Source organism: Somniosus microcephalus, chromosome 29 (genome assembly GCF_052327205.1).
Source record: "Somniosus microcephalus isolate GS21.2 chromosome 29, FLI_Smic_1.0, whole genome shotgun sequence".
Classification (NCBI taxonomy): domain Eukaryota; kingdom Metazoa; phylum Chordata; class Chondrichthyes; order Squaliformes; family Somniosidae; genus Somniosus; species Somniosus microcephalus.
Genome location: NC_141015.1, coordinates 9833310 through 9858232, shown reverse-complemented (window position 1 = coordinate 9858232; position 24923 = coordinate 9833310). Strand labels below are relative to the sequence as shown.

Genomic DNA, 24923 nt, shown 5'->3' with positions numbered 1-24923 from the left:
TGAAGGTGGGATTGGAAGTCCAGCCCTAGTAGGACGGCAGCGCAGAGCTGGGGCAGGACGAGGAGTTTAAAATTTTTATACTCCGTGCCCCTAACCGACAGGGTCACAACACAGTAGCCGCTGATGTCTGTAGAATGGGACCTCGACGCCATCGAGATCCGGTTGCGCGTTGGCCGGACAGTGAGGGAGTAGTGGCTCACCGTGTCTGGATGGATGAAACTCTCCGTGCTTCCGCTGTCAAACAGGCAGGTCGTGGCGTGGCCGTTTACTTTGATGTCCATCATGGACTTGGACAGGTGATGCGGGCGAGCTTGGTCCAGTGTGACGGAGGCTAGTGTATGGCTGAGCGAGCTGCTGTAGTCTGCGGGTGAGGCGGTGGTCGGGTCTGGAGACAAGGTGGCGGTCGAGTGTGGTGGACAAAATGGCGGCGCCCACGACGTTGAATAAAATGGCGGAGAAGATGGCCGCCCCCACAACTCACATGAGGCACTGCTGGCGTCGGTGGCCTTGATCAAAGATGGCCGCCCCCACAACTCGCATGAGGCACTGCTGGCATCTGTGGCTCTCCCCCTGCAGGCCTTCACGAAGTGGCCTTTCTTGTGGCAGTCGGAGCAAGTCGCGTTTCTTGCAGGGTAGCACGTCCTCGGGTGTTTCGCCTGGCCACAGAAGAAGCAGCCGGCGGCCCGATCGCGGGGCTCCGATGTCGCAGCCGGTACTGGGGGTGGCGGTCCCGATCGGTTCTGGGACGCCAACGCTGGGGTAGGTCCCAGAGGCGGCGGTGCGAGGGGTATTGCGGCCGGGGTCGGGTCCGAGTCCCAGGGTCGCGCAGCACAGTACCTGGAGTACGCCTCGAGGTCCCGATGGGCCACTTCCAGAGAGCGAGCGAGGGCTGCAGTTGTATTCAGGTCGAGGTCCTTTGATTCGAGCAGTCTTTGCCGTGAGTAGTCGGACCGAAGGCCTTTCACGAAGGCATCGCGGATATTCCCTTCAGTATTTTCTGCAGCCGTTACAGCTTTAAAGTCACAGTCCCTGCCGAGTGTTTGTAGCGCCCGTAAAAATTCATCTACAGACTCTCCTGGCTGCTGCGAGCGGGATCTTAGGAGATGTCTGGCATACATAGAATTTACCGGGCTCCGGTACTGCTCTTTCAGCAGGTTGAGGGCGTCCTCGTATGTAGCAATGTCCCGGATGAATGCAAATACTTTAGGGCTCACCTGGGCGGTCAGAACTCTTAGTTTGGATCCCGGAGGCACGCCGGATTCTCCCAGGTAGGATTCGAAACAGCTCAGCCAGTGTTCGAAGTCGAGGGCTGAGTTCGCTGCCTGAGGGTTTAGATCCAGGTACTGCGGTCGGAGGGCTCGCAGCCAGGCCGGCTGCTGTGGCTGTTGTAGCTGGCCGTTTGGCTGGTCGTTTGGCTGCTCCGATCCACTCATTTCAAAATTTAGCCAATAAAATTGATATACCTATCAATTCATCCAATGAAAAGTGACGAGTTAAGATAGTAACTATAGGTTTTTATTGGCTAAATAACAGAGCCCACCCTCGTGGGTGATCGGGTCCAACAAGGAGGAATACCAGCCAGTCGACCACCTTTATACCTGGGCAAGCAGGCGGAGCCATGGGCGGAGTCAGCTGTGGTCAGCCCAGGTATAACAGCGTGACAAGAGGTGACCTTGTGTAGTGATACACTATGGTTATCACTGTTTACACTGTTGTAACGATATAAACAGTGATAACCATAGTGTAACGATAGTGAACGATAAAAGTGGTTTACCACAAATACCCATTCACATTCAGGCTAAGTATGGCAAATCACTCCAGGGGAACAACGTGTCATAAAATTACATGACATGACCTTCTGACAATGCAGCAAAATTTTAAATGTTACATAAATCTCAAGTGGGATAGATTTTTATGCACTGAGATTTCAAGCAATCTGCATTGTGAATTCTGCTGACCCAGGTAATACAAATTGTGCGGTCGTGTTCTAACAATGCTGCTAATAGTTCTGCCAACTTCATCCTTGTGTGCCACTGTGTATTGTTTTAAACTCAGTTGATCTTTTCTGTTTTTTTAGATGAAATGGAAGAAATCTGACGTGAAGTTTGAAGATCGATTTGATAAGTACCTGGACCCATCCTTCTTCCAGCACAGAGTATGTTGCGTTTTAAAAGTTACTGTTCTTGTGCTATTTTTTGCCTGTTTTTCCCCTTTCCTCTTCTGAGGGCCTTGATTCAAGCTGGAGTGCGCCGCTCTATTTCGCCCAGGTGCCTGTTCTGAATGTGTGAACTTGGACAGTGAATGTTGCATGCTGTTCGACCATGGAGGGCATTACAGGCAATTCTGATCTTGTCCTCGTGCTCATCACTGAATAGTAACCCTGGGGAGCTGAAGCAAATTATAACTCTCCAGTTGTGATCATCTAGCTTGCTGCAGATTGGGATTTGAATCTGACACCCTCTGGTGTGTATGACCGAGTGCTGTACTGGGTCGTGCTTTTTACCCAGTAAAGTGACTAGACCATTAGGGTAATCTGTCATCATCCTTCTCAACAAACCAACCCTTCCTCTCCTCAAAAAACCAACCCTAAACTACTGCCCCATCTCCAACCTCCCTTTCCTCTCCAACGTCCTTGAATGTGTTCTCGCCTCCCAAATCAAGCCCATCTTTCCCAGAACTCCATGTTTGAATCCCTCCAATCAGGTTTCAGCCCCTGCCACAGTACCGAAACGGCTCTTCTCAAAGTCACAAATTACATCCTATGTGTCTGACAAAGGTTAAATTATCCCTCTCGACCTGTCTCCAGCCTTTGACACGGTTGACCACTCCATCCTCCTCCAACGCCTCGCCACTGTCGTCCAGCTGGGTGGGACTGCACTCGCCTGGTTCCATTCTTGTCTATCTAATCGTAGCCAGAGAATCACCTGCAATGGCTTCTCTTCCCGCTCCTGCATCGTTGCCTCTGGTGTCCCCCAGGGATCTATGGTTGGCCCCCCTCCTATTTCTCATCTACATGCTGCCCTTCAGCAGCAACATCCGAAAACACAGGGTCAGTTTCCCCATGTATGCTGACGACACCCAGCTCTACCTCACCGCCACTTCTCTCGACCTCTCCACTGTCCCTAAATTGTCACACTTCATGTCCGACATCCAGACATGGATAAGCAGGAATTTCCTTCAGTTAAATATTGGGAAGACTGAAGCCATTGTCTTCGGTCCCCGCCACAAACTCTGTTTCCTAGCCACTGACTCCATCCCTCTCCCTAGCATCTGTCTGAGGTGGAACCAGACTGTTCGCAACCTTGGTGTCATATTTGACCCTGAAATTAGCTTCTGAACACACATCCGTGCCATAACTAAGACTGTCTATTTCCACCTGTGTAACATTGCTCGTCTCCATCTCTGCCTCAGCTCATCTGCTGAAACCCTCATCCATGCCTTTGTTACCTCTAGACTTGACTATTCCAACACGCTCCTGGCTGGCCTCCCACATTCTACCCTATGTAAACTTGAGGTCATCCAAAACTTGGCTGCCCATGTCCTAACTCGCACCAAGCCTCATTCACCCGTCACCCCTGTGCTTGCTAACCTACATTGACTCCCGGTTAAGAAACGCCTCGATTTTAAAATTTTCATTTTTGTTTTCAAATCCCTCTGTAATCTCCTCCAGCCCCATAACACCACCCCCCCCCCCCCCCCCCCCCCCCGGGATATCTGCGCTCCTCTAATTCTGGCCTCTTGAGCACCCCTGATTTTAATCGCTCCACCATTGGTGGCCCTGCCTTCAGCTACCTCGGCCCTAAGCTCAGGAATTTCCTCCCTAAACCTCTCTACCTCTCTCACCTCCTTTAAGACACTCCTTAAAACCTACCTCTTTGACCAATCTGCACTAATTTCTCCTCATGTGGCTCGGTGTCAAATTTTGTTTTATGACACTCCTGTGAATTGCCTTGGAACATATTACTACGTTAAAGGTGCTATATAAATACAAGTTGTTATGTTTTTACCCAGTAGAGTGACCAGAACATTGTGGTAGGCTTTGATTTTCTGTCGTTGGGCTTTGTCGCTATAATTTTGATTATAGTAGATCTCCCATGGCATTGCTCACAATGAGCCAGAGGCTGTGGTTGAAGTTTGAGAAGTGTGGTGAGAGACGGTGGATTTAGTGGATAATAGATTGGTTCAAGTTTCGCAGGATCCAATCTGAAGATGCATTATAATGCATGCTCGTCACAACTTTGAACATGCCCTAATCTCCTGTGGCTTTGCTCACAGTTAATTGAAGGGTACATTGATGCAGTAATTCTCAGTTGACTAAAGTTTATGCTGGATAATTAATGCTTTTATTCTGCATTAATGAATCTTTTCCATTTCTGGTAGCTGGTCAAGCATTTGTCTAGTACAACATCAGTTCATCATGAGTCATGTCAGTAGATGTCAGTGGGAATCGCGGGGGGGCTCTCCACTGGCTGGAGTCATACCTAGCACAAAGGAAGATGGTTGTGGTGGTTGAAGGTCAATTATCATAGCCCCAGGACATCGCTGCAGGAGTTCCTCAGGGCAGTGTCCTAGGCCCAACCATCTTCAGCTGCTTCATCAATACCTTCCCTCCAACATAAGGTCAGAAATGGGGATGTTCGCTGATGACTGCACAGTGTTCAGCGCCATTCACAACTCCTCAGATAACGAAGCAGTCCATGCCCGCATGCAACAAGACCTGGACGACGTTCAGGCTTGGGCTGATAAGTGGCAGGTAACATTTGCGCTACACAAGTGCCAGGCAATGACTATCTCCAGCAAGCGAGAGTCTAACCACTGCCCCTTGACATTCAACGGCATTACCATCGCCGAATCCCCCACCATCAACATCCATGGGGTCACCATTGACCAGAAACTTAACTGGACCAGCCACATAAATACTGTGGCTACAAGAGCAGGTCAGAGGCTAGGTATTCTGCGGCGAGTGTCTCGCCTCCTGACTCCCTAAAGCCTTTCCACCATCTACAAGGCACAAGTAAGGAGTGTGATGGAATACTCACCACCTGCCTGGATGAGTGCAGCTCCAACAACACTCAAGAAGCTCGACACCATCCAGGACAAAGCAGCCCACTTGATTGGCACCCCATCCACCGCCTTAAACATTCACTCCCTCCACCACCGGCGTACCGTGGCTGCAGTGTGTACCAGCTACAAGATGCACTGCAGCAACTCGCCAAGGCTTCTTCGGCAGCACCTCCCAAACCCGCGACCTCTGCCACCTAGAAGGACAAGGGCAGCAGGCGCATGGGAAGTTCCCCTCCAAGTCATACATTGGAAATATATCGCCGATCCTTCATCGTCGCTGGGTCACAATCCTGGAACCTCCCTCACTAACAGCACTGTGGGAGTACCTTCACCACACGGACTGCAGCAATTCAAGAAGGCGGCTCACCACCACCTTCTCGAGGGCAACTAGGGATGGGCAATAAACGCTGGCCTTTCCAGCGACGCCCACATCCCATAAACGAATTTTTAAAAAAAAGATTGTGCTAATATAAATAAACCCTGCCTTTTTTAATTATTTAAAGTTAGGTTAGCTCATTCTGGTTTAACTTATAAATTAGAAGAATGCTGTGTAACTAGTTCTCTTACTCTTCCAATGTCTTTTTGCCAATCTTGTCCCCTTTGCTTCTCCTGAAGGTGTTGGCTCCTGGTGAAGTATGACCCCATGAGTGCTTGTTGCCCTCCAGTACCTCGCCTCTTGTGAGCCCAGACAGTGGGTCATGGCGTGCTGTTTAATCGTTCTGGGCATCACTGCTGAGTCCGCTCCAGTCCTCGCCCAATGTCCACACACGTTTCTGAGCGGAAGCCACTGAAAAATGAAGGTTAATTTTTTCCCCTCCCTAGTACAGAGGCACCAAGGACAACCTTACTTGGCTGAGGTCAACTTCACACAGACCGAGAATTGAACTAGGGACCACGAGTCGGTGTGGTTGAGCTGTGTGCTGACTCTAACTAAGCCACTGGGGCGGGTTGACCCTGTAAATGTTAAAGCTTATCTTATTGAACATCAGTCTGTCACGGAATTTGTTTTAGATTGTAAAATTTGCCAATTCTGTCAAGTGAAAATTAACGTGTAAATTCTGAAGATATTTTTTTTGTGCTGACAGATTCACTGGTTTTCTATCTTCAATTCCTTCATGATGGTTATTTTCCTGGTTGGATTGGTTTCCATGATTCTAATGCGCACGTTACGAAAGGATTATGCTCGGTATAGTAAGGAAGAAGAAATGGATGATATGGTAAGAATATGTCCTTCAGTAATGGTCATCTTGGCAATGACTTTTCAGAATGAAGATTGATTTGCTCTCGGGACGTGTGAGAAGTATGAAGCAGTCCTGTCTTGCTTTGGTCTGGTAGCTGCTCCTTTAAGTCAAGCACAACACGTGTGTTTAAACAGACACCTGCACAGCCTCTGCCTATGTGGTTTCATATGTTACGAAGTTTGTAATTCTTGTCTTACTGGTTTAGAGGCAGTCTTAACACTTGATTTTCAAATGTATACTTCCTCATTGGTTGAGTCATGGATATGACGGCCTGTTATTTTTTGAATCGGGCTGGCGCTTACTCATTTCTAACGTAACCTGGCAACAGTTTGAGGAGTATAAGAAAGGGTGGGGACTGGAGAGAGTATCCTGAGTGTTGAATTAAACAAACTGTAATCTTCATAGGAGGACAGGTAGAGTTTAGATGTTTGCACAGTTCATGAGACAAGAAGCAGCTGAGCTGATAATTAAGCAGTTTATAGAGAAACAAGGTGTTAAATCCATGACCTTTTATTTTCCTTTTAAGATTAAATTGTTATTGTGAATGTGTATATAGATTTTATTTGTTATGTAGCATTTGTTCATTGTTTTAAAAAATTGCTTAATAGTTTAAACAGTTCTGATGTGATGATCTATCGCTTATTGACTGGAAAGTGATCCTGCGGAGGCATAAGAATAATCCCAGTACAGGAAACTTTGTGCTATCCGGCACCGACGGGACCGAGCTGTTGCCGTCCCATCAAAACTGCCGGACATACCAGCGTTAATGTTGAAGCATACGGAGGTTTTCATCTCCGTATCTGACAACAAACACTGTTGCTTAGCAACAGCTTCAAACAGTCAGCCCGTACCTTGGAAGCGTCTCTGTAGCTTAGCCACAGCTTCAGAGAGACTTTCCAGAGCCTGACTGTTGGAGAAAAAAAAAAGCCACGAGAAGAAAAAAAACCTAACAAAACGGCTCCTGATTTCTGCCGGTAGATCGAGGTTTCCGGACATACAACCTCCGGATAAACCAAAGTCTCCTGTATAATAGACTGACTAGGGTTTTCTATGGCCTGGGTATGTTAGCGAATATTTTACCTGGATAGTAAGGTTAATGAAGACCCACTCAAAGGCATAGAGAGTTGGGATTTGCCAATGAGAGCAAAGGGAAGACCAAAAAACTAAGGAAGGTAAAATGAGTGATCTGGCGAGGGCATTTCAGCATTGATTGCATTATCTTTCAGAATGATTTTGATTTGTGCCGTTGACACAGGGATGGTTGGCGAGGCCATACAACCAGAGTCTGTGCCCAGGCAGTGCTTCGTAGGCTGACTTGCCCAACAGGTGTTGTGCTTTGCTGTCCGAGCTTTCAATTTTCCTCGACTAACCCCGTCATGGTGCTTCAGATTTTCAAGTGGCTAATTTACTTTGGGTGGTATTTTCCCAGAGATTGATGAGAATATTGCACACTTCAGATGCTGTTTAAGACTGCTCTTTTACTTCTAACGCTGCCCTCTTACTGTGTTTTCTTTCTTTAGCTGCCAATATAGCACCTTTGATAGCCACTCCACTGTACGTCCTCAGCTGTGCTTTCTAGGATCTGTACAAGATTTAATTGCTCTTGAGTATTTGTAACATCACAGCATTTAATGTGTTGTGCCAATTTTGCACTTTGAATTGCATGTCTTAAAGATCAGAATATTCTTACTGTGACTTGTCAAATCATGTGGACTTACTGCCGCAGTATGTAGATTTAATAAGCAGCATCAAACAGAGCTTTTATGGTTTACATCAGAAAGGCCATTTAAGCTCTTACGACAGGAGGAGCGGGCACAAAGAAATAGGCCACCATCTAGGTGTGGAAAAGGGTGTTTAGTTTTGAATGCCCCGTCAGCGAGTCCACCTTGTACAGTGGTCTTTAAGGCACAGACACATTGTACCACGGCATCAGAATCAACCAAGGAGTGGCCAGAAACTTGAACTGGTGGAGTGAGGGTGACATTAATCTTGGTAACTTCAATGGTGAAAGATATGGTTCATAAGCTTGTTGGAACTGACTGCAGGCTGCCTGTGCTAGCCCTGTCCAAACAGGATTTCTGAGCGATCAAGGGCCAGATGTGGCACAGCATTTGAGCCTCCATTGATGGTTTATGGTTTACCTCTTCAATCGCGGCTACCTTCTGCAATGTTAATAAAGCATCTACTTTAAGTGCTTAAAGTAAATAAAAATATTTGTTCGCAGGTGCCAAAAAACACATGCAGCCCTCCAGAATTGACATTCGGGCTATACTGTTTGTAGTCGTTACTTGCTTGGACTTTTGCCCAGCTTATTGAGGGTTGTTTTGGCATCAGTCTACAAAAAGTGCTGAGCATGTTTCCTAACTGGATTAAAGGAGATTTGAAGGTGCATGCGTCTAACCCATAGTAAAATTATATTTTAACAGGACCGAGATCTGGGAGATGAGTATGGCTGGAAACAGGTTCATGGTGATGTATTCAGGCCATCCAGTCACCCACTAATATTTTCATCACTGATCGGATCTGGTTGCCAGATATTCTTCGTGTCCCTCATTGTCATTATTGTGGCAATGATAGAAGACTTGTACACAGAGTAAGTATATATATCTTGCGTTATTGGTCAGTTCACATTGTTTTGGTATTGTTTTAAACATAAGTTTAGTAAGTGCTTCTGCAAAAGATTGTGTGCAGTGTTCCTTTCAGTGTGAGAAATATGGCAGCTCTGACTAAGGGAAAGAATATATACTTTGAACACAGAAGTTGACTCTAGGTGCTGAGAGCCCTTTTGTAGCTTTCTTGTTATGGTCGAGTGAGGTACTTAACCTCAGAGACAAGACGCTCCCAGGTTTGATCCATAGGTTGTGCTGAGCTTGCTGATCTCAGCCTGGGTGGAACAAGGGAAAGCAGCAGATTGCTCTCTGCACCCCTGACTTACCGGCCACTGTGAGCTAGGGCGGGAGAAATGAGCCTCCAGGGCCCCCTTCCCATTCATTGGAAAGTACGCACACCAGGAGATCACGTGGAAATGGATCGAACACAGCTGTGATGCCCTCTATGATGGAATCATGTGTACGTAGTGGAATTGGAATTACCAGAGCCTGTAGAAGTGGCCTAACAAAAGTCACAGTTTGTAGGGGAGGGGGAAGTAGTGGTGGTGGGCTCAGTGTGCCGTGCTGATGTGCTGCGACACAGTGTGACCTGACTTCCTGCCACACCTTGCTGAGCTCCGGGTCTGATTGCGAGGTTACTTTTATACTGCTTCACAGCAGCTGTTTGCCCCTCTATCTAGTTGCGCGCTCTCCTGGTGATCATGCCTTGATCTGATCCCTCGGCACTGCCAAAACTCTGACACCTCACCCAATTGTCCACTCTTTGTATGTAACTGGCTATTTCACAGTAGAGTCCCTCATAGCTAATCTGATCCTGTTCTTCCCAACATCCACACAAGCTCTTTCTAGCAGGAGTCACTGGATATGGATATTATGTTGAGACTATACAACACTCAGGCGGCCACACCTTGAGTAGTGTCAGGTTTTGCTCACAGACACACAAAGAATACATTCAGGTGCTGAATGCAGTGTGGAAAAAGGACAGAAGATTGATTTGTGAGGAAGCAAGAGAAACCTACGTTCTTCAGTCTTACTGTTTGGCGGGAGGTATTTTACAGAGCTGTATATATTGATCATTAGAAAAAAATATCCTGCAGGATTAATAATAATAATCATCTTTATTGTCATTGTTAGTGCACAAGTGCAGTACAACGAAATGTAGGCTTGCGGCTCCAGAGAGTGTACATTTAGATTAAGACATTTAAACATTCAACATTCATTTGGCTTGTAATATATTAACATAAACATAATAAAGTGCATTGGCAGATGTGCAGGCTTTAGAGTTTATTTGTGGAGTTCAGTAGGATGACAGCCCTGGGAAAGAAGCTGTTCCTAAATCTGGTCGTTCGGGTGCGAATGCATCTGTAGCGTCTCCCAGATGGCAGGAGGGCGAATAGACTGTGGCTGGGGTGGGTAGGGTCTTTGATGATGGTCCGTGACCTCCGTAAACAGCGTTTCTGGTATACGTGCTCTATGGTCGGTAGCCGGGTGCCGGTAATGCGTTGGGCAGTTTTGACTACCCGCTGCAGGGCTCAAGTGGATCTAGAGCACCTCCTTATTCAGCATCAATATCGCTGGCAGGAAATGCATGCACCATTCTACAATAGGAAAGGTGCAATATTTTAGAAAGCTTCAAATGATATTCAGCCCCCGAAATGTTAAGTAGCTGGCCTTAAACACAGCCCCCTGTAGCCCAAATGATCATGAACACTGACTGATGAGTATAGGCGATGTGTATTGTTCTATAGCTAGCTGGTTAATCCGCTGCCCGCCCTCCCCTTCAATGCATTTCTCAAAAGGTTGCTGCTTGAAATATGGCACTGGTGCATTTAATTTCCCCCTTTCAATTCCAAACCAGCACTTTGAATGGACGAGTACTGAGCAATTAGCAACATCTTGAACAGCTGAATAGCTGTGTAGACAGTAAATGGAGTTGATAAAAAGGTAAATCCAGAGCATGCGCTCATAGTAAACCTTGGCAACAGGATGGGAGAGCACAGATTCAAATTGTTGATGGACAGATTTAGGATTGACGTAAGGAAGCTCTTCACACAAGCACTTGGAATGGGCAGTAGGGGTAAAATCCAGTCATTTAAGAGAGCACTGAAAGCTGTGGACTGTAGGCTTTTCCATAGTTATCTCTGATTTTGTTATGCTGACCAGGAACCTGGTCCTTCACATCCATGGGGCATGGAAAGGGGGGTGGGGGGTTGGTGGTGAAGGCTGATGGTTATGCGTTCACCGCTTTCCTGGTACAAGCCTGCTTTTTCACAAGTTTCTCAGTTATTAATGATAAAGGGATTGTTTGTTCTCAGACATTGCTTCTTGTATCGTCCAATAGAGGGCAGCATTAGCACACGTGAACACAACTGAACCATGTTTAAGCAGCACCTTTTGGGTTGACTCGAGCTGTTGATTTTCTACAATTGGCGATCACTATCAACTATGCTGGAAAGTCTGCCTGTCTGTGCCTATCTGTCATACCCATACATTATCATTGATATTCTATTCCCCCTGTTTCCTGCAATAGTACTAGGGAATGAATTGGAAGAAAGAATGTGTATTCATATAGCGCCTTTCCCATCCTCAGGATGTGCCCAAGCAATCACAGCCAACGTTTTAATGTAGGCAGGCATGATAGTGCAATTGCACACAGCAAGATCCCATAAACAGCAGTGCGATAAATGACCAGATAATCAGGTGGCAGCTGTTAGTGCTGCAGACTCCAGTTAGTTAAAGCAGAATTAATGTAACTTCGTGTGAGATGCATACTGCAGTAACTAAAGCTGTTTTATGTTGGTGAGTGCTTAACTGAAACCTGTGACCGACGAGCAGTGCGCTTCCTGTTTATCTTGGACAGTGTACCACTTTGCATCAAATGCACGTACATTCTGTGTGAAAATGATTTATTCTTTGAAGTCATAATTTAAAAATAATCTGATGCCGATTTAACAGTGATAAAGAATGTTTATTACATGTCGACTTGGCTCAATGGCAGCTCTCTGGTCTCTGAGTCAGAAGATGTTTTATAAATACATTAAGAGTAAGAGGATAACTAAAGAAAGGGTAGGGCCTATTAGAGATCATGAGGGTAATCTGTGTGTGGAGGCGGGAGACGTCGATAGGGTTCTTAATAAATACATTTTTCAATCCTTTCTGGCTTCAGGTGTGCTACTGGAGGACTGCTAATGTGGTACCCTTGTTTAAAAAGGGAGAAAAGGATAGACCGAGTAATTACAGGCCAGTCAGCCTAACCTCGGTGGTGGGAAAATTATTGGAAAGAATTCTGAAGGACAGGATAAATCTTCATTTAGAAAGACACTGATTAATCAAGGATAGTCATCACGGATTTGTTAAGGGAAGGTCGTGTCTGACAAACTTGATTAAATTTTTTGAGGAGGTAATGAGGGTAGATGAGGGTAGTGCATTTGATGTAGTGTATATGGACTTTAGCAAGGCTTTTGATGAGGTTTCACATGGCAGACTGGTCATGAAGTTAAAAGCCCATGGGATCCAGGGCAAAGTGTCAAGTTGGATTCAAAACTGGCTCGGAGACAGGAAGCAGAGGGTAATGGTTGATGGGTGTTTTTGTGACTGGAAGGCTGTTTCCAGTGGGGTTCCGCAGGGCTCAGTACTAGGTCCCTTGCTTTTTGAAGTATAAATGATCTAGACTTGAATATAGGGGGTATGATTAAGAAGTTTGCAGATGATACTAAAATCGGCTGTGTGGTTGATACTGAAGAAGGAAGCTGTAGACTGCAGGAAGATATCAATAAATTGGTCAGGTGGACAGAACAGTGGCAAATGGAATTCAATCCGGAGAAGTGTGAGGCAATGCATTTGGGGAGGGCTAACAAGGAAGGGGAATACACCTTAAATGGTAGGACACTGAGTAGTGTAGAAGAACAAAGGGACCTTGGAGTGCATGTCCATAGATCTCTGAAGGTAGCAGGCCAGGTAGATAAGGTGGTTAAGAAGGCATATGGAATGCTTGCCTTTATTAGCCGTGGCATAGAATACAAGAGCAGGGGGTTTATGCTTCAACTGTATAAAACACTACAGGAAACTTTTTTTTATCCGGCACGGACGGGACCGATGTGGTGCCGGTTCATCAAAAATTCCGGATAACCGAACACTATAGTAAAAGATACAGAGCTGAGAGCTCCGTATAAAGCAACAAACCCTGTTGCTTAAGCTTCAGAACAATGGGCACAAGTTGCAAGCGTCTCTGTAGCTTAGCAACAGCTGCAGCCACACCCTTGCACAGCAACAAATGGAGTAAAAAAAAGTAATAAAAGTTACCTGAACCTACTCCTGAATTTTGCCGGTTAACCGAGATTTCCGGTTATTTAGGTGCCGGTAAATCGAAAGTTTCCTGTAGTTAGGCCTCAGCTAGAGTACTGCGTGCAGTTCTGGTCACCACATTACAGGAAAGATGTGACTGCACTAGAGAGGGTACAGAGGAGATTTACAAGGTTGTTGCTGGGAGTAGAGAATCTTAGCTGTGAGGAAAGACTGGATAGGCTGGGTCTGTTTTCCTTGGAACAGAGGAGGCTGAGGGGAGACCTTATTGAGGTGTATAAAATGATGAGGGGCCTAGATAAAGTGGATAGAAAGGACCTATTTCCCTTAGCAGAGGGGTCAGAAAGCAGGGGGTGCAGATTTAAAGTAATTGGTGGAAGGTTTAGAGGGGATTTGAGGGGAAATTTCTTCACCGAGGTTTGTGGGTGTCTGGAACTCACTGCCTGAAAGGGTGGTAGAGGCAGAAACCCTAACCACATTTAAAAAGTACTTGGATGTGCACTTGGGATGCTCTAACCTGCAGGGCTACGGACCAAGAGCTGGGAAGTGGGATTAGGCTGGAAAGCTCTTTGTTGGCCGGCGCGGACACGATGGGCCGAAATGGCTTCCTTCCGTGCTGTAACTTTCGATGATTCTAAGATTGATGGGCAGTTGAACCCTGGACTTTCTGATCTGTTTTGGCACATTTACCACCAGGCCATTATGGGAACTTTTAAGTTTTCTAAAGAAGGACCTCGCAACTTCTGTGATATTATGTGACATCCACTTTTATCACAAACTAAATTTTCCTTTGTGAATTTACAGAAAGATAAGGATTTAACTGTAGATACCTTCTCTGGGTATGCTTTTTAAAATAAGTTGCTGCAGAGACTATAACAGACTTGTGTGACTTGGAGCAAGAGAGAAATCCTCGGTGTCTGTTCAGTATCTGGGACTGGTTGTGCTTTTCTTCAGTATTTCCTGTTTTTCATCAAACCATTTATTATAAAATATAAAAAGCTTCCAATTCTTCTGTTAACCACTCAATATCAAACACATTTTTCTCTACTGCAAAACCCAAGCTTGGTTGAATTCCTAGTTTCAGGTGGTTTTCTAAACATCAAAGGGAAGATTTTCTTCCAACGGATTCATCAAAGATTCGGGGAAAGGCCAGAGAAATGGGATTAGAGAAGATGGTTTCAGTTCAGGAGCCAGCCTCCTTTGTGATTCTATGAACCATCTTTGTTGACGTTGTAACTGAGAAAATGTGCATTGAATTTTTAGCTGTTGTTTATTTTCTGTTTTCCTCATTTTCCAGGAGAGGATCTATGCTAAGTACAGCCATATTTGTGTTTGCTGCAACATCACCACTGAATGGCTACTTTGGAGGGAGCCTGTATGCTCGACAAGGAGGTACTTTCTGCATCTTGATGTATAGCTTGTTTTTGTGATTTCTCACTTCCCTTTGAGTGTGCTGGGGTCCAGTTCTACAGCTATTTGTCACACTCTGCTATTTTACCTGTGGCCAATCTTAATATGTGATACTAAACAGTAAATGTCACAGGCTCCCTGACTTGGGGTGGGGGGGGGAAGAAAGCGAGGGAGATGATCATAACTGATCCTGCCCACATACATCTGCTGGCAGGGTTTACTGGGAAGCAGCCAGAAGCTCATCAGCATTCCTCCTCGGTAGCCCTGGGGTGCTGAGGCAAACTGTAATGATGCGTGTGTGTGCATGTTTTTATATATTAATATATATATTCCAAAACTTGAGCTGTAAGAAGGCATTGCAACCAAGATTTTCAGTGACCTCAGTAAGAAATTGTATTGTGTTTATTCATATAGTCCAGATGTCTCAGAATAGTGTCGTCATTTACCAGGCCTCCACTTCGGCTTCTGTTGTGTTTGTATTTTCAGTGCCGTTTTCTTTCACATACTGCTGGAATGTAAATCACTCCCAGTCTTGGTCCTCCAACTTATGTCTTCCTTGGTCCTCCGAATCAGAACTCCCAACTACTCCATTGCTTGTTGACATTTATTCCTCCAGCCCCAAACATTGGCCATTGTTTCTGCTGCTGCCTCCCTGCCCCAGTGCCTCAAAGCCCAGCACCCCCATGGAACTGCTGCCAAACTTGAGAATACACCCCATCCCGCAAACCTGGGGTCCTCCTAAACACCAGGCTGTCTCCTCCTCTGCTGAAAAGCATAAGCACAGTCCTGCCAAAACCCTAGAATTCTTATCCAGTTCAACCAATCTGCAATGGCCCCATCCTGCTCAATGCTACCAAAATCCTAAACTGGTACCTGTCTCTAACCTGGTACATCTCCCCTATCATCTTCCTGTATATTCTGCACTTTAAAAAAGGGAAGCAATGATGTCAAATTCATAAATTAGTCCACCAATTATAGTTTTCATGGAAAAAATTGATACTGGTGGAATTTGATAGCCAAAACAAGGGTTAAAACTTCAAAACCATATAATAAAAATGCAGTTTCACTCTGTCCTCGTAGTTTAGTGGGCTGATACATTTTGTGTGTTATATAGCATAACGCTCCTTTTGTAGTAAAGCCGCGTATCTTCTGACTCTACATGGGCAACACCATGGGAGATGCTGGTGTTGTCTAGCTTTGACCACTGCCAATACAGGAAACTTTCTGTTATCCGGCACGGACGGGACCGACGTGGTGCCGGTTCATCAACAATTCCGGATAACCGAACGCTATAGTAAAAGATACGGAGCTCAGAGCTCCGTATAAAGCAACAAACCCTGCAACAGCTTCAAAACAATCGGCACAAGTTGCAAGCGTCTCTGTAGCTTAGCAACAGCTTCAGCTACACCCTTGCACAGCAACAAATGGAGTAAAAAAAGTAATAAAAGTAAAAAAAAAGTTACCTGAACCGACTCCTGAATTTTGCCGGTGGATAGAGCGTTCCGGTTATTTAGGGGCCGGTTAATCGAAAGTTTCCTGTATACGGAAATGTATTGATATGACGGTTGGTGGTGCAAAGTGGCTCCTGGGGAAAATGTAAGAGGACTGTCCAAGAAGAGGAAAGAACTCCGAACAATGCCAATAGAGCTGAAACTGAGCACAAGTACAAGATACTTACCTCGAATTACATAGTATTTACAGCGCCAAAACAGGCCAATCGGCCCAACTTGTGTACGCCGGTGTTTATGCTCCACACGAGCCTCCTCCCACCCCTCTAACACCATCAGCATGTCCTTCTATTCCTTTCACCCTCATGTGTTTATCCAGCTTCCCCTTAAATGCATCTGTGCCATTCACCTCAATCACTCCCTGTGGCAGCGAGTTCCACATTCTCACCACTCTCTGGGTAAAGACGTTTCTCCTGAATTCCCTGTTGGATTTATTGGTGACCACCTTATGTTTCCCCAAGTTTTGTTCTTCCCACAAGTGGAAACATCTTCTCTACATCTACCCTATCAATCCCCTTCATAATTTTAAAGACCTCTATTAGGTCACCCCTCAGCCTCTTCTACAGAAAAGAGCCCCAGTCTGTTCAGCCTTTCCTGATGAGCATAACCGCTCAGTTCTGGTATCATTCTAGAGAATCTTTTTTGCACCTTCGACAATGCCCCCATATCCTTTTTATAATATGGACACCAGAACTGTGCACAGTACTCCCAAGTGTGGTCTAACCAAGGTATACGGAGACCAGAGCTGTGCACAGTGCTCCCAGTGTGGTCTAACCAAGGTATACGGAGACCAGAGCTGTGCACAGTGCTCCCAGTGTGGTTTAACCAAGGTATACGGAGACCAGAGCTGTGCACAGTGCTCCCAGTGTGGTCTAACCAAGGTATACGGAGACCAGAGCTGTGCACAGTGCTCCCAGTGTGGTTTAACCAAGGTATACGGAGACCAGAGCTGTGCACAGTGCTCCCAGTGTGGTCTAACCAAGGTATACGGAGACCAGAGCTGTGCACAGTGCTCCCAGTGTGGTCTAACCAAGGTATACGGAGACCAGAGCTGTGCACAGTGCTCCCAGTGTGGTCTAACCAAGGTATACGGAGACCAGAGCTGTGCACAGTGCTCCCAGTGTGGTCTAACCAAGGTATACGGAGACCAGAGCTGTGCACAGTGCTCCCAGTGTGGTCTAACCAAGGTATACGGAGACCAGAGCTGTGCACAGTGCTCCCAGTGTGGTCTAACCAAGGTATACGGAGACCAGAGCTGTGCACAGTGCTCCCAGTGTGGCCTAACCAAGGTTCAATATAAGTTTTACATTACCTCTCTGCTTTTCAGTTGTAGCAATTAACCCCAGTACTTTATTTGCTTTTTTAAGCCTTATTAATCTGCATTGCTACTTAGTGATTTGTACCCCTAGATCCTTTTGCTCCTGTACCCCATTTAGACTCTTATTTTCCAAGCAGTATGTGACCTCCTCATCTTACCAAAATGTAACACCTCGCACTTGCCTATATTGAAATTTATTTGCCAATTACACATCCATTCTGCATGTCCGCTTGTATTTTGTTGCAGCCTTCCTCAGTATTAACTATGCCCCCCCCCCCCAATATGGTGGTGTCTGCAAATTTTGAAATTGTATTTCCGATTCCCGAGTTCAAATTGTTTATGTAAATGGTGAACAACAGTGATCCCAGCATCGATCCTTATGGAACACCACTTCCTACCTTTTGCCAGTCTTGAGTAGCTACCCTTAACCCCTACTATCGTTTCTGTTCCGTAGCCAGCTTTCTATCCATTCTGCTGCGTGTCCCCTGACTCCACAGTCCGCATGCTCTGGTACTAAACAATTACTTCTGCCAAATATTCACTGGGGGAGACACTTACAATGTGCTTCCCTGAATTGTAATAACCCAAGAATTAACAGCTTAGTAATGAATGAGATAGAAGGCCTAGAGAGGCATAAAGAGCTTAATACAAAGCAACAAGGGTCGATGGTATTTATGCCAGAATATTGAGAGACGGGGGAGGAGTTGAGCGCGAGTGGTCATTGAGAGTTGATGAATGTTGGCTAGGTCCCACTGGATTGGAAACAGGCTAACGGTGCCCATTTTCAAAAAGGATGGCAAAGCAGATACAAGCAACTACAAACTAATTAGTCTGTGTTCAGTACTGGGTTAAATAGTGGAATTAATTATTGAAAGTAGCCTTGAGCAATACTTATGTCACCACACACGGTGGTTAGAATGTGCAATTCTCTACCATTGTTGGAGCATTAGTGCTTTCAGAAAGGGAATTAGTTGCTTGAAAGGGATGAACATTAAAGGATATGGGGCACAATCAGGAGATTGGGGGCTTACGTGAAGAAAACGTCAGAGGCCTGATGGGCTGAATGGCTTCTTTCTGTGCTGCAGCATTCTGTGATGATCTAATAGACAGCAGCCAACATGGATTCAGCAGTGGAAGATCCTGCCTGACCAGCCTCCTTAATGTTTTTTGAGGAATGTGGGGGATAATATATTCAGGATAATTAGGAATGGAGAAGTTGTTGAAGGATAGAAAGCAATGCATACCTGTTACAGGAGTTGTGTCGGTGCTAGGATTGATGGACGTCAGTGACTTGGATTAAGAAACTCCGTGCAAATTGCTGAAATTTGTAGATGATAAGCTAGGAGGGACAGTCGATACTGAGGAGGCAGCTTGGGAAATACAAGATTCATAGAACAAGATATATAAGTGGGTGTAACAGTGGCAAATGGAAATTTAATACATAAATACTCCATAACTTGTTGAAATAACCACAGGTGAAGTTGTGAGAATGGGAGTTTTGGTAGATTCAACACTCAACATTTCCAGCCACGATAGGGCAACACTCAACAAAGTAAAGTAAACAGAATACTTAACAATGTAGAGCTAAACAGTAGCGTATAAGTTAGAGCGGTATGTCCAGTTCTGGCCACTAGCCCATCAGAGATGCATTCAGGCCTTGGAGACAGTGAGAGAGCCATGGGACTGAGACTGGTATTAGAGGATGGAGTTAGAATAAACTGCAGATACTTGGGCTTTTCAGCTTTAAAAAGAGACAACTGAGAGGTTACCTTATGAAATAGTAAGTAAAATAGAAAATAAAATACACTCACTTCCTCCAAATTAAAGGTGTTGCTATGGGAACCCGCATGGGCCCTAGCTATGCCTGCCTGTTCATGGGCTATGTGGAACACTTTTTGTTCCAGTCCTACTCGGGTCCCCTCCCTCACCTTTTTTTCGGTACATCGATGACTGTTGGTGCCGTTTCCTGCTCTCGCCCTGAACTAGATAAGTTCATTCACTTTACTTCCAATTTCCACCCTTCCCTCACCTTCACATGGTCCATTTCCGACTCTTCCCTTCCCTTCCTTGACTTCTCTGTCTCCATTTCTGGCGATCGGCTTTCGACAAACATCCACTACAAGCCCACCGACTCCCACAGCTACCTGGACTACACTTCCTGTAAGGACTCTATTCAATTCTCCCAGTTCCTCCGTCTCTGCCGCGTCTGTTCTGACGATGCCACCTTCCATACCAGTGCTTCTGACATGTCTTCCTTTTTCCTCAACCGAGGATTCCCCTCTACTGTGGTTGACACGGCCCTTGACCGTGTCCGTTCCATTTCCCGCACCTCTGCTCTCACCCCTTCCCCTCCCTCCCAGAACCACGATAGGGTTCCCCTTGTCCTCACCTTTCACCCCACCAGCCTCCACATTCAACGGATCATCTTCCGCCATTTCCGCCACCTCCAACGTGATCCCACCACCAAGCACATCTTCTCCTCGCCTCCCCTTTCAGCATTCCAAAGGGACCGCTCCCTCCGCGACACCCTGGTCCACTCCTCAATCACCCCAACAGCCCTTCTCCTTCACCTGGCACCTTCCTGTGCAAGCGCAGGAGATGCAACACATGCCCTTTTACCTCCTCCCTTCCCACTGTCCAGGGCCCCAAACACCCCTTCCAGGTGAAACAGCGATTTACTTCTTGTACTTGCAATTTAGTATACTGTATTCGCTGCTCACGATGCGGTCTCCTCTACGTTGGGGAGACCAAACGCAGATTGGGCGACCGCTTTGCGGAACACCTCCGTTCAGTCCGTAAGGGTGACCCGGAGCTTCCGGTTGCCTGTCACTTTAATTCTCCGCTTCACTCCCACTCTGATCTCTCTGTCCTCGGCCTATTACATTGTTCCACGGAAGCTCAACGTAAGCTCGAGGAACAGCACCTCATCTTTCGATTAGGCACTTTACAGCCTTCCGGACTCTATTGAGTTCAACAATTTCAGATAATAATCCTTGCCCCCATTTTTCATGCTGTATGATTTTGCCATTCCCATTTGCAACATTTTCACAATGTTCTTTCAATTCCTTCCCCCCCCCCCCCCCCCCTCCTAGTGATCAACATAGGGATAGGACTCTGGGTAGGATAGTGGAGGTGAAAACCCAGGAATCATTTAAGAAACAATTGACTGGGATTGGAAGGCCTTTCTGGATGGATGAGCTTAGATGGCCCAAATGGCTGCCACTTTCTGTTGCTATCTTGTGGATTATGCCAGCTTTGCAAAATCACAGATCACAGAATCCCCACAGTGCAGATAGAGGCCATTTCGGCCCATCGAGCCTGCACCGACACATATCCCACCCTATCCCCGTAACCCCACGTATTTAATCCCCTAACACTAAGGGTCAATTTATCATAGCCAATCATCCTAACCCGCACATCTTTGGACTGTGGGAGGAAACCGGAGCACCCGCATTGGGAGAATGTGCAAACTCCACACAGTCGCCCAAGGCCGGATTCGAACCCGGGTCCCTGGCGCTGTGAGGCAACAGTGCTAACCACTATGCCACCGTGCTGCCCTTTCTTTTGTATAGTATTGATGCTGCAGGAATGGTGAAGCTAGTCACTGACTAAAGCTTAATTGAGTGTGTGGGCCTTCACTGGGACGCTCCAAGAACAGAGTCAGCTCTTGGAACAAATTAATCCTTAGATTTTTGGAAAAGCAGAGAACTTTGAAGTGGTTGAAGTGACATTTTTAAGATCGAGAGGAATTGACAAAAAGAATCCAAGCAAATTTATTATAACAGGATTCAAATACAGGAAACTTTGTTATATCCGGCACCGACGGGACCGAGCTGTTGCCGATCTATCAAAACTGCCGGACAAACCAGTGTTAATGTTGAAGCATACGGAGGTTTTCATCTCCGTATCTGACAACAAACACTGTTGCTTAGCAACAGCTTCAAACAGTCGGCCCGTACCTTGGAAGCGTCTCTGTAGCTTAGCAACAGCTTCAGAGAGACTTTCCAGAGCCTGACTGTTGGGGAAAAAAAAAGCCACGAGAAGGAAAAAAAAAGCCACGAGAAGAAAAAAAACTTAACAAAACGGCTCCTGATTTCTGCCGGTAGATCGAGGTTTCTGGACATACAACCTCCGGATAAACCAAAGTCTCCTGTATAAGGAAATAAGTTTATAAATTAAGGAGTTGGGAATAAATTGGTGGAACTTCATTGACGGAAAGAGTAAAAGTTATGAAATAAAGTACTGGGAAGGCAACAGAAGCAGACAGTATAAATGGGTTGGAAATAATTTCTGGAAAGAGGGATATGGTGAGAAGGTGAGGGTTGATCACTGAAAAACAAATTGGGCCTGTTGGTTCAAATGGCCTTTTCCTGTTGCTAAATTTGTGCAAACACCATAAACCTAAAGGTATTCCATCAAAGTGTGATGATGACTGTAGTAAGTTAATCTGTGGACAGCTTGATTTTGGTCGTGTGGAACCTGCTTATATTACTGCGTGTGGCGGCTGTACTGGTACTCCAACCGACAAGAATTCTGGGAATTTTAAAAATGAAGTCTGATGGTGACTCATCTTCTCTGGGGAAAGAAAATAGAAGAGTTTTGAAGTGTGGGTCCATCCAACTTGCTTGTGCGGTTAACTTACTGGAAGTATATTGATCCAGTGGCTTTTTATGGCTTGTATTAAAGCTTGCCATAAAGGTGCCTCTGTGGAATTTTGAGCATTATTGTGCTCCTCCATGTACTCTTCGATTTATCCCGCAAACCTCCTGACTGACTGTGCCCCATACTTTATTGATCCATCATGGGCAGTAATCCTGATTGAGAAGCTAGGTCGTAGGCAAGGATGTGGTCGGTTAATGACCTGCATATTTTACAAAAGCACTTTTCTAATAGACGCCTCGATTTTAAAATTCTTATCCTTGTTCTCAAATCCCTCCATGGCCTCGCTCTGCCTTTCTCTATAATCTCCTCCAGCCCCACAACCCCCCGAGATATCTGCGCTCCTCTAATTCTGCCCTCTTGAACATCCCTGATTTTAATCGCTCAACCATCGGTGGCCGTGCCTTCTGTTGCCTGGGCCCTCAGCTCTGGAATTCCCTGCCTAAACCTCTCCGCCTCTCTACTTCTCTTTCCTCCTTTAAGACGCTCCGTAAAACCTACCTCTTTGACCAAGCTTTTGGTCACCTGCCCTAATTTCTCCTTTTGTGGCTTGGTGTCAAATTTTTTGTCTTGTAACGCTCGTGTGAAGCGCCTTGGGACGTTTTACTATGTTAAAGGCGCTATATAAATACAAGCTGTTGTTGACATCATTGATGCAGAGCCGAAGCTTGTCTGCTACCATATTTTTGCATCCACTGCCAGTGTTTCATACTTCATACAGTATAAGCAAAACCAGGACAAGAGAAGCCTACAAGGCCCCATCAGTACTCACTCATTCCACTAGATGGGGCAACGGCACTAACTTTCTCCCAATCCCTAATGCTGATTTCAGAGTAGTCAAAGACACAGGGAAATTTGGGACCTGTCCCCATTATCTCTTGGTCTGTCTGTCCATATTATGGAAACGTATACCATTTTTATATTTTGTACTAATTATTTTGAGCTGGATGTTAGTGTTTTAGTCATAGTCATAGATTTATACAGCACAGGAAGAGGCCCTTCGGCCCATCGTGTCCGCACCGGCCAGCGAGCCCTGTCAATTCTAATCCCATTTTCCAGCACTTGGTCCGTAGCCTTGTATGCTATGGCATTTCAAGTGCTCATCTAAATGCTGCTTGAATGTTGTGAGGGTTCCTGCCTCTACCACCCTTTCAGGCAGAGTGTTCCAGATTCCAACCACCCTCTGGGTGAAAAAGTTTTTCCTCAAATCCCCTCTAAACCTCCTGCCCTTTACCTTGAAACTATGCCCCCTGGTTATTGACCCATCTACTAAGGGGAAAAGCTCCTTTCTATCTACCCTATCTATGTCCCTCATAATTTTGTACACCTCAATCAGGTCCCCCCTCAGCCTTCTGTGCTCTAAGGAAAACAACCCCAGCCTGTCCAGTCATTCTTCATAGCTGAAGCGCTCCAGCCCAGGTAACATCCTGGTGAATCTCCTCTGCACCCTCTCGAATGCAATCATATCCCTCCTATAGTGTGACGACCAGAACTGCACACAGTATTCCAGCTTTGGCCTAACTAGTGCTTTGTACAGCTCCATCATAACCTCCCTGCTCTTGCCTTCATTAGCCGAGGCATAGAATATAAGTATCGCATATGCCTTTTTAAACCACCTTATCAGGGATCTATGTACAGAAAACTTTGTGCTATCCGGCACCGATGGGACCGAGCTGTTGCCGTCCCATCAAAACTGCCGGACAAACCAGCGCTAATGTTGAAACATACGGAGATTTTGAGCTCCGTATCTGGCAACAAACCCTGTTGCTTAGCAACAGCTTCTAAACAGCCGGCCGTACCTTGCAAGCGTCTCTCTAGCTTAGCAACAGCTTCAGCGAGACCTTGCAGAGCCTGACTGGTGGGGGGAAAAAAAGCAACGAAAAGAAAAAAAAACTAACGACGCGGCTCCTGATTTTTGCCGGTGGCTCGAGCATTCCGGACAGTTAACCTCCGGATAAACCAAAGTTTCCTGTACATGCACACCAAGGTCCCTCCGATACTGTGTCCTTCCTAGGGTCCTACCATTCATTGTGTATTCCCTTGCCTTGTTAGTCCTCCCAAAATGCATCAACTCACAATTGTTTTAAGATGAATATAAATGCAATGCCCATGAGGAACTGGATTGAAACTGCCTAAATCATTTCATGTACAGCCAACAAACCGAGGAAACATTCACCTCGAGTTGAGACTCGGTTTGAAGCTGCAGTTCCCGAGGTATAAAGATAATGGCTCGGATTTTGCAGGGCTGTTGGCAGCGTACGACCAGCCCAGATTAAAATGGTTAAATTTATTTTTCAAAAAATTAAATTTTTATTGTAAATGCTTCATTAAAGGGACTTTTAATTAAATTTGAAAATGAGAATATTTCTTTTTATGCCAGTTGTGTAAATTATTTAATTATTTGGGGATTCCCCTTATGTTTAAATGGAATCCCCCTAAGCATATGAGGAATCCTCCTTTCTGATTGGAGGACCTGGCCCACGTGATCCCAGGGAGTCTCCTGAACTGCTTTACGTCCCTGGGATCCGTGGGCCTTTACGCAGGCGAACGCCTGCAGGCCACGGACCCGAAGTCTCTGAAGCCTGGGAGCCAGCAATGAGGTTTGGATTTTTTTTCCGGGTCGGAGGCGTGCTCTGGAGGTACGCCTCTGACTGCAACTTCCAGCCCAATGTCTAATGCACGGCACTATCCATTAACCCCCATGCTTTTGCTTTGTATTAATGAGGCAGATTGGATCATTTGTGGGGGGAAAAGTTGTTGCCCTTTAAATTTAAACGGGGGTGTTTATAAAAAAAACACCTTGGCACATTAC

General features: G+C 45.8%; 1 protein-coding gene across 1 annotated transcript in view; it reads left to right on the top strand.

Moving 5' to 3' along the window:
* Nucleotides 1-24923, top strand: part of tm9sf3 (transmembrane 9 superfamily member 3) — a 118881-nt gene that overhangs the window by 55792 nt on the left and 38166 nt on the right. The window contains exons 5-8 of the mRNA XM_085970143.1: nt 2078-2155; nt 6150-6281; nt 8732-8898; nt 14514-14608. Coding sequence (XP_085826269.1) covers nt 2078-2155; nt 6150-6281; nt 8732-8898; nt 14514-14608 — 472 coding nt within the window. The remainder of the gene's footprint in view (nt 1-2077; nt 2156-6149; nt 6282-8731; nt 8899-14513; nt 14609-24923) is intronic.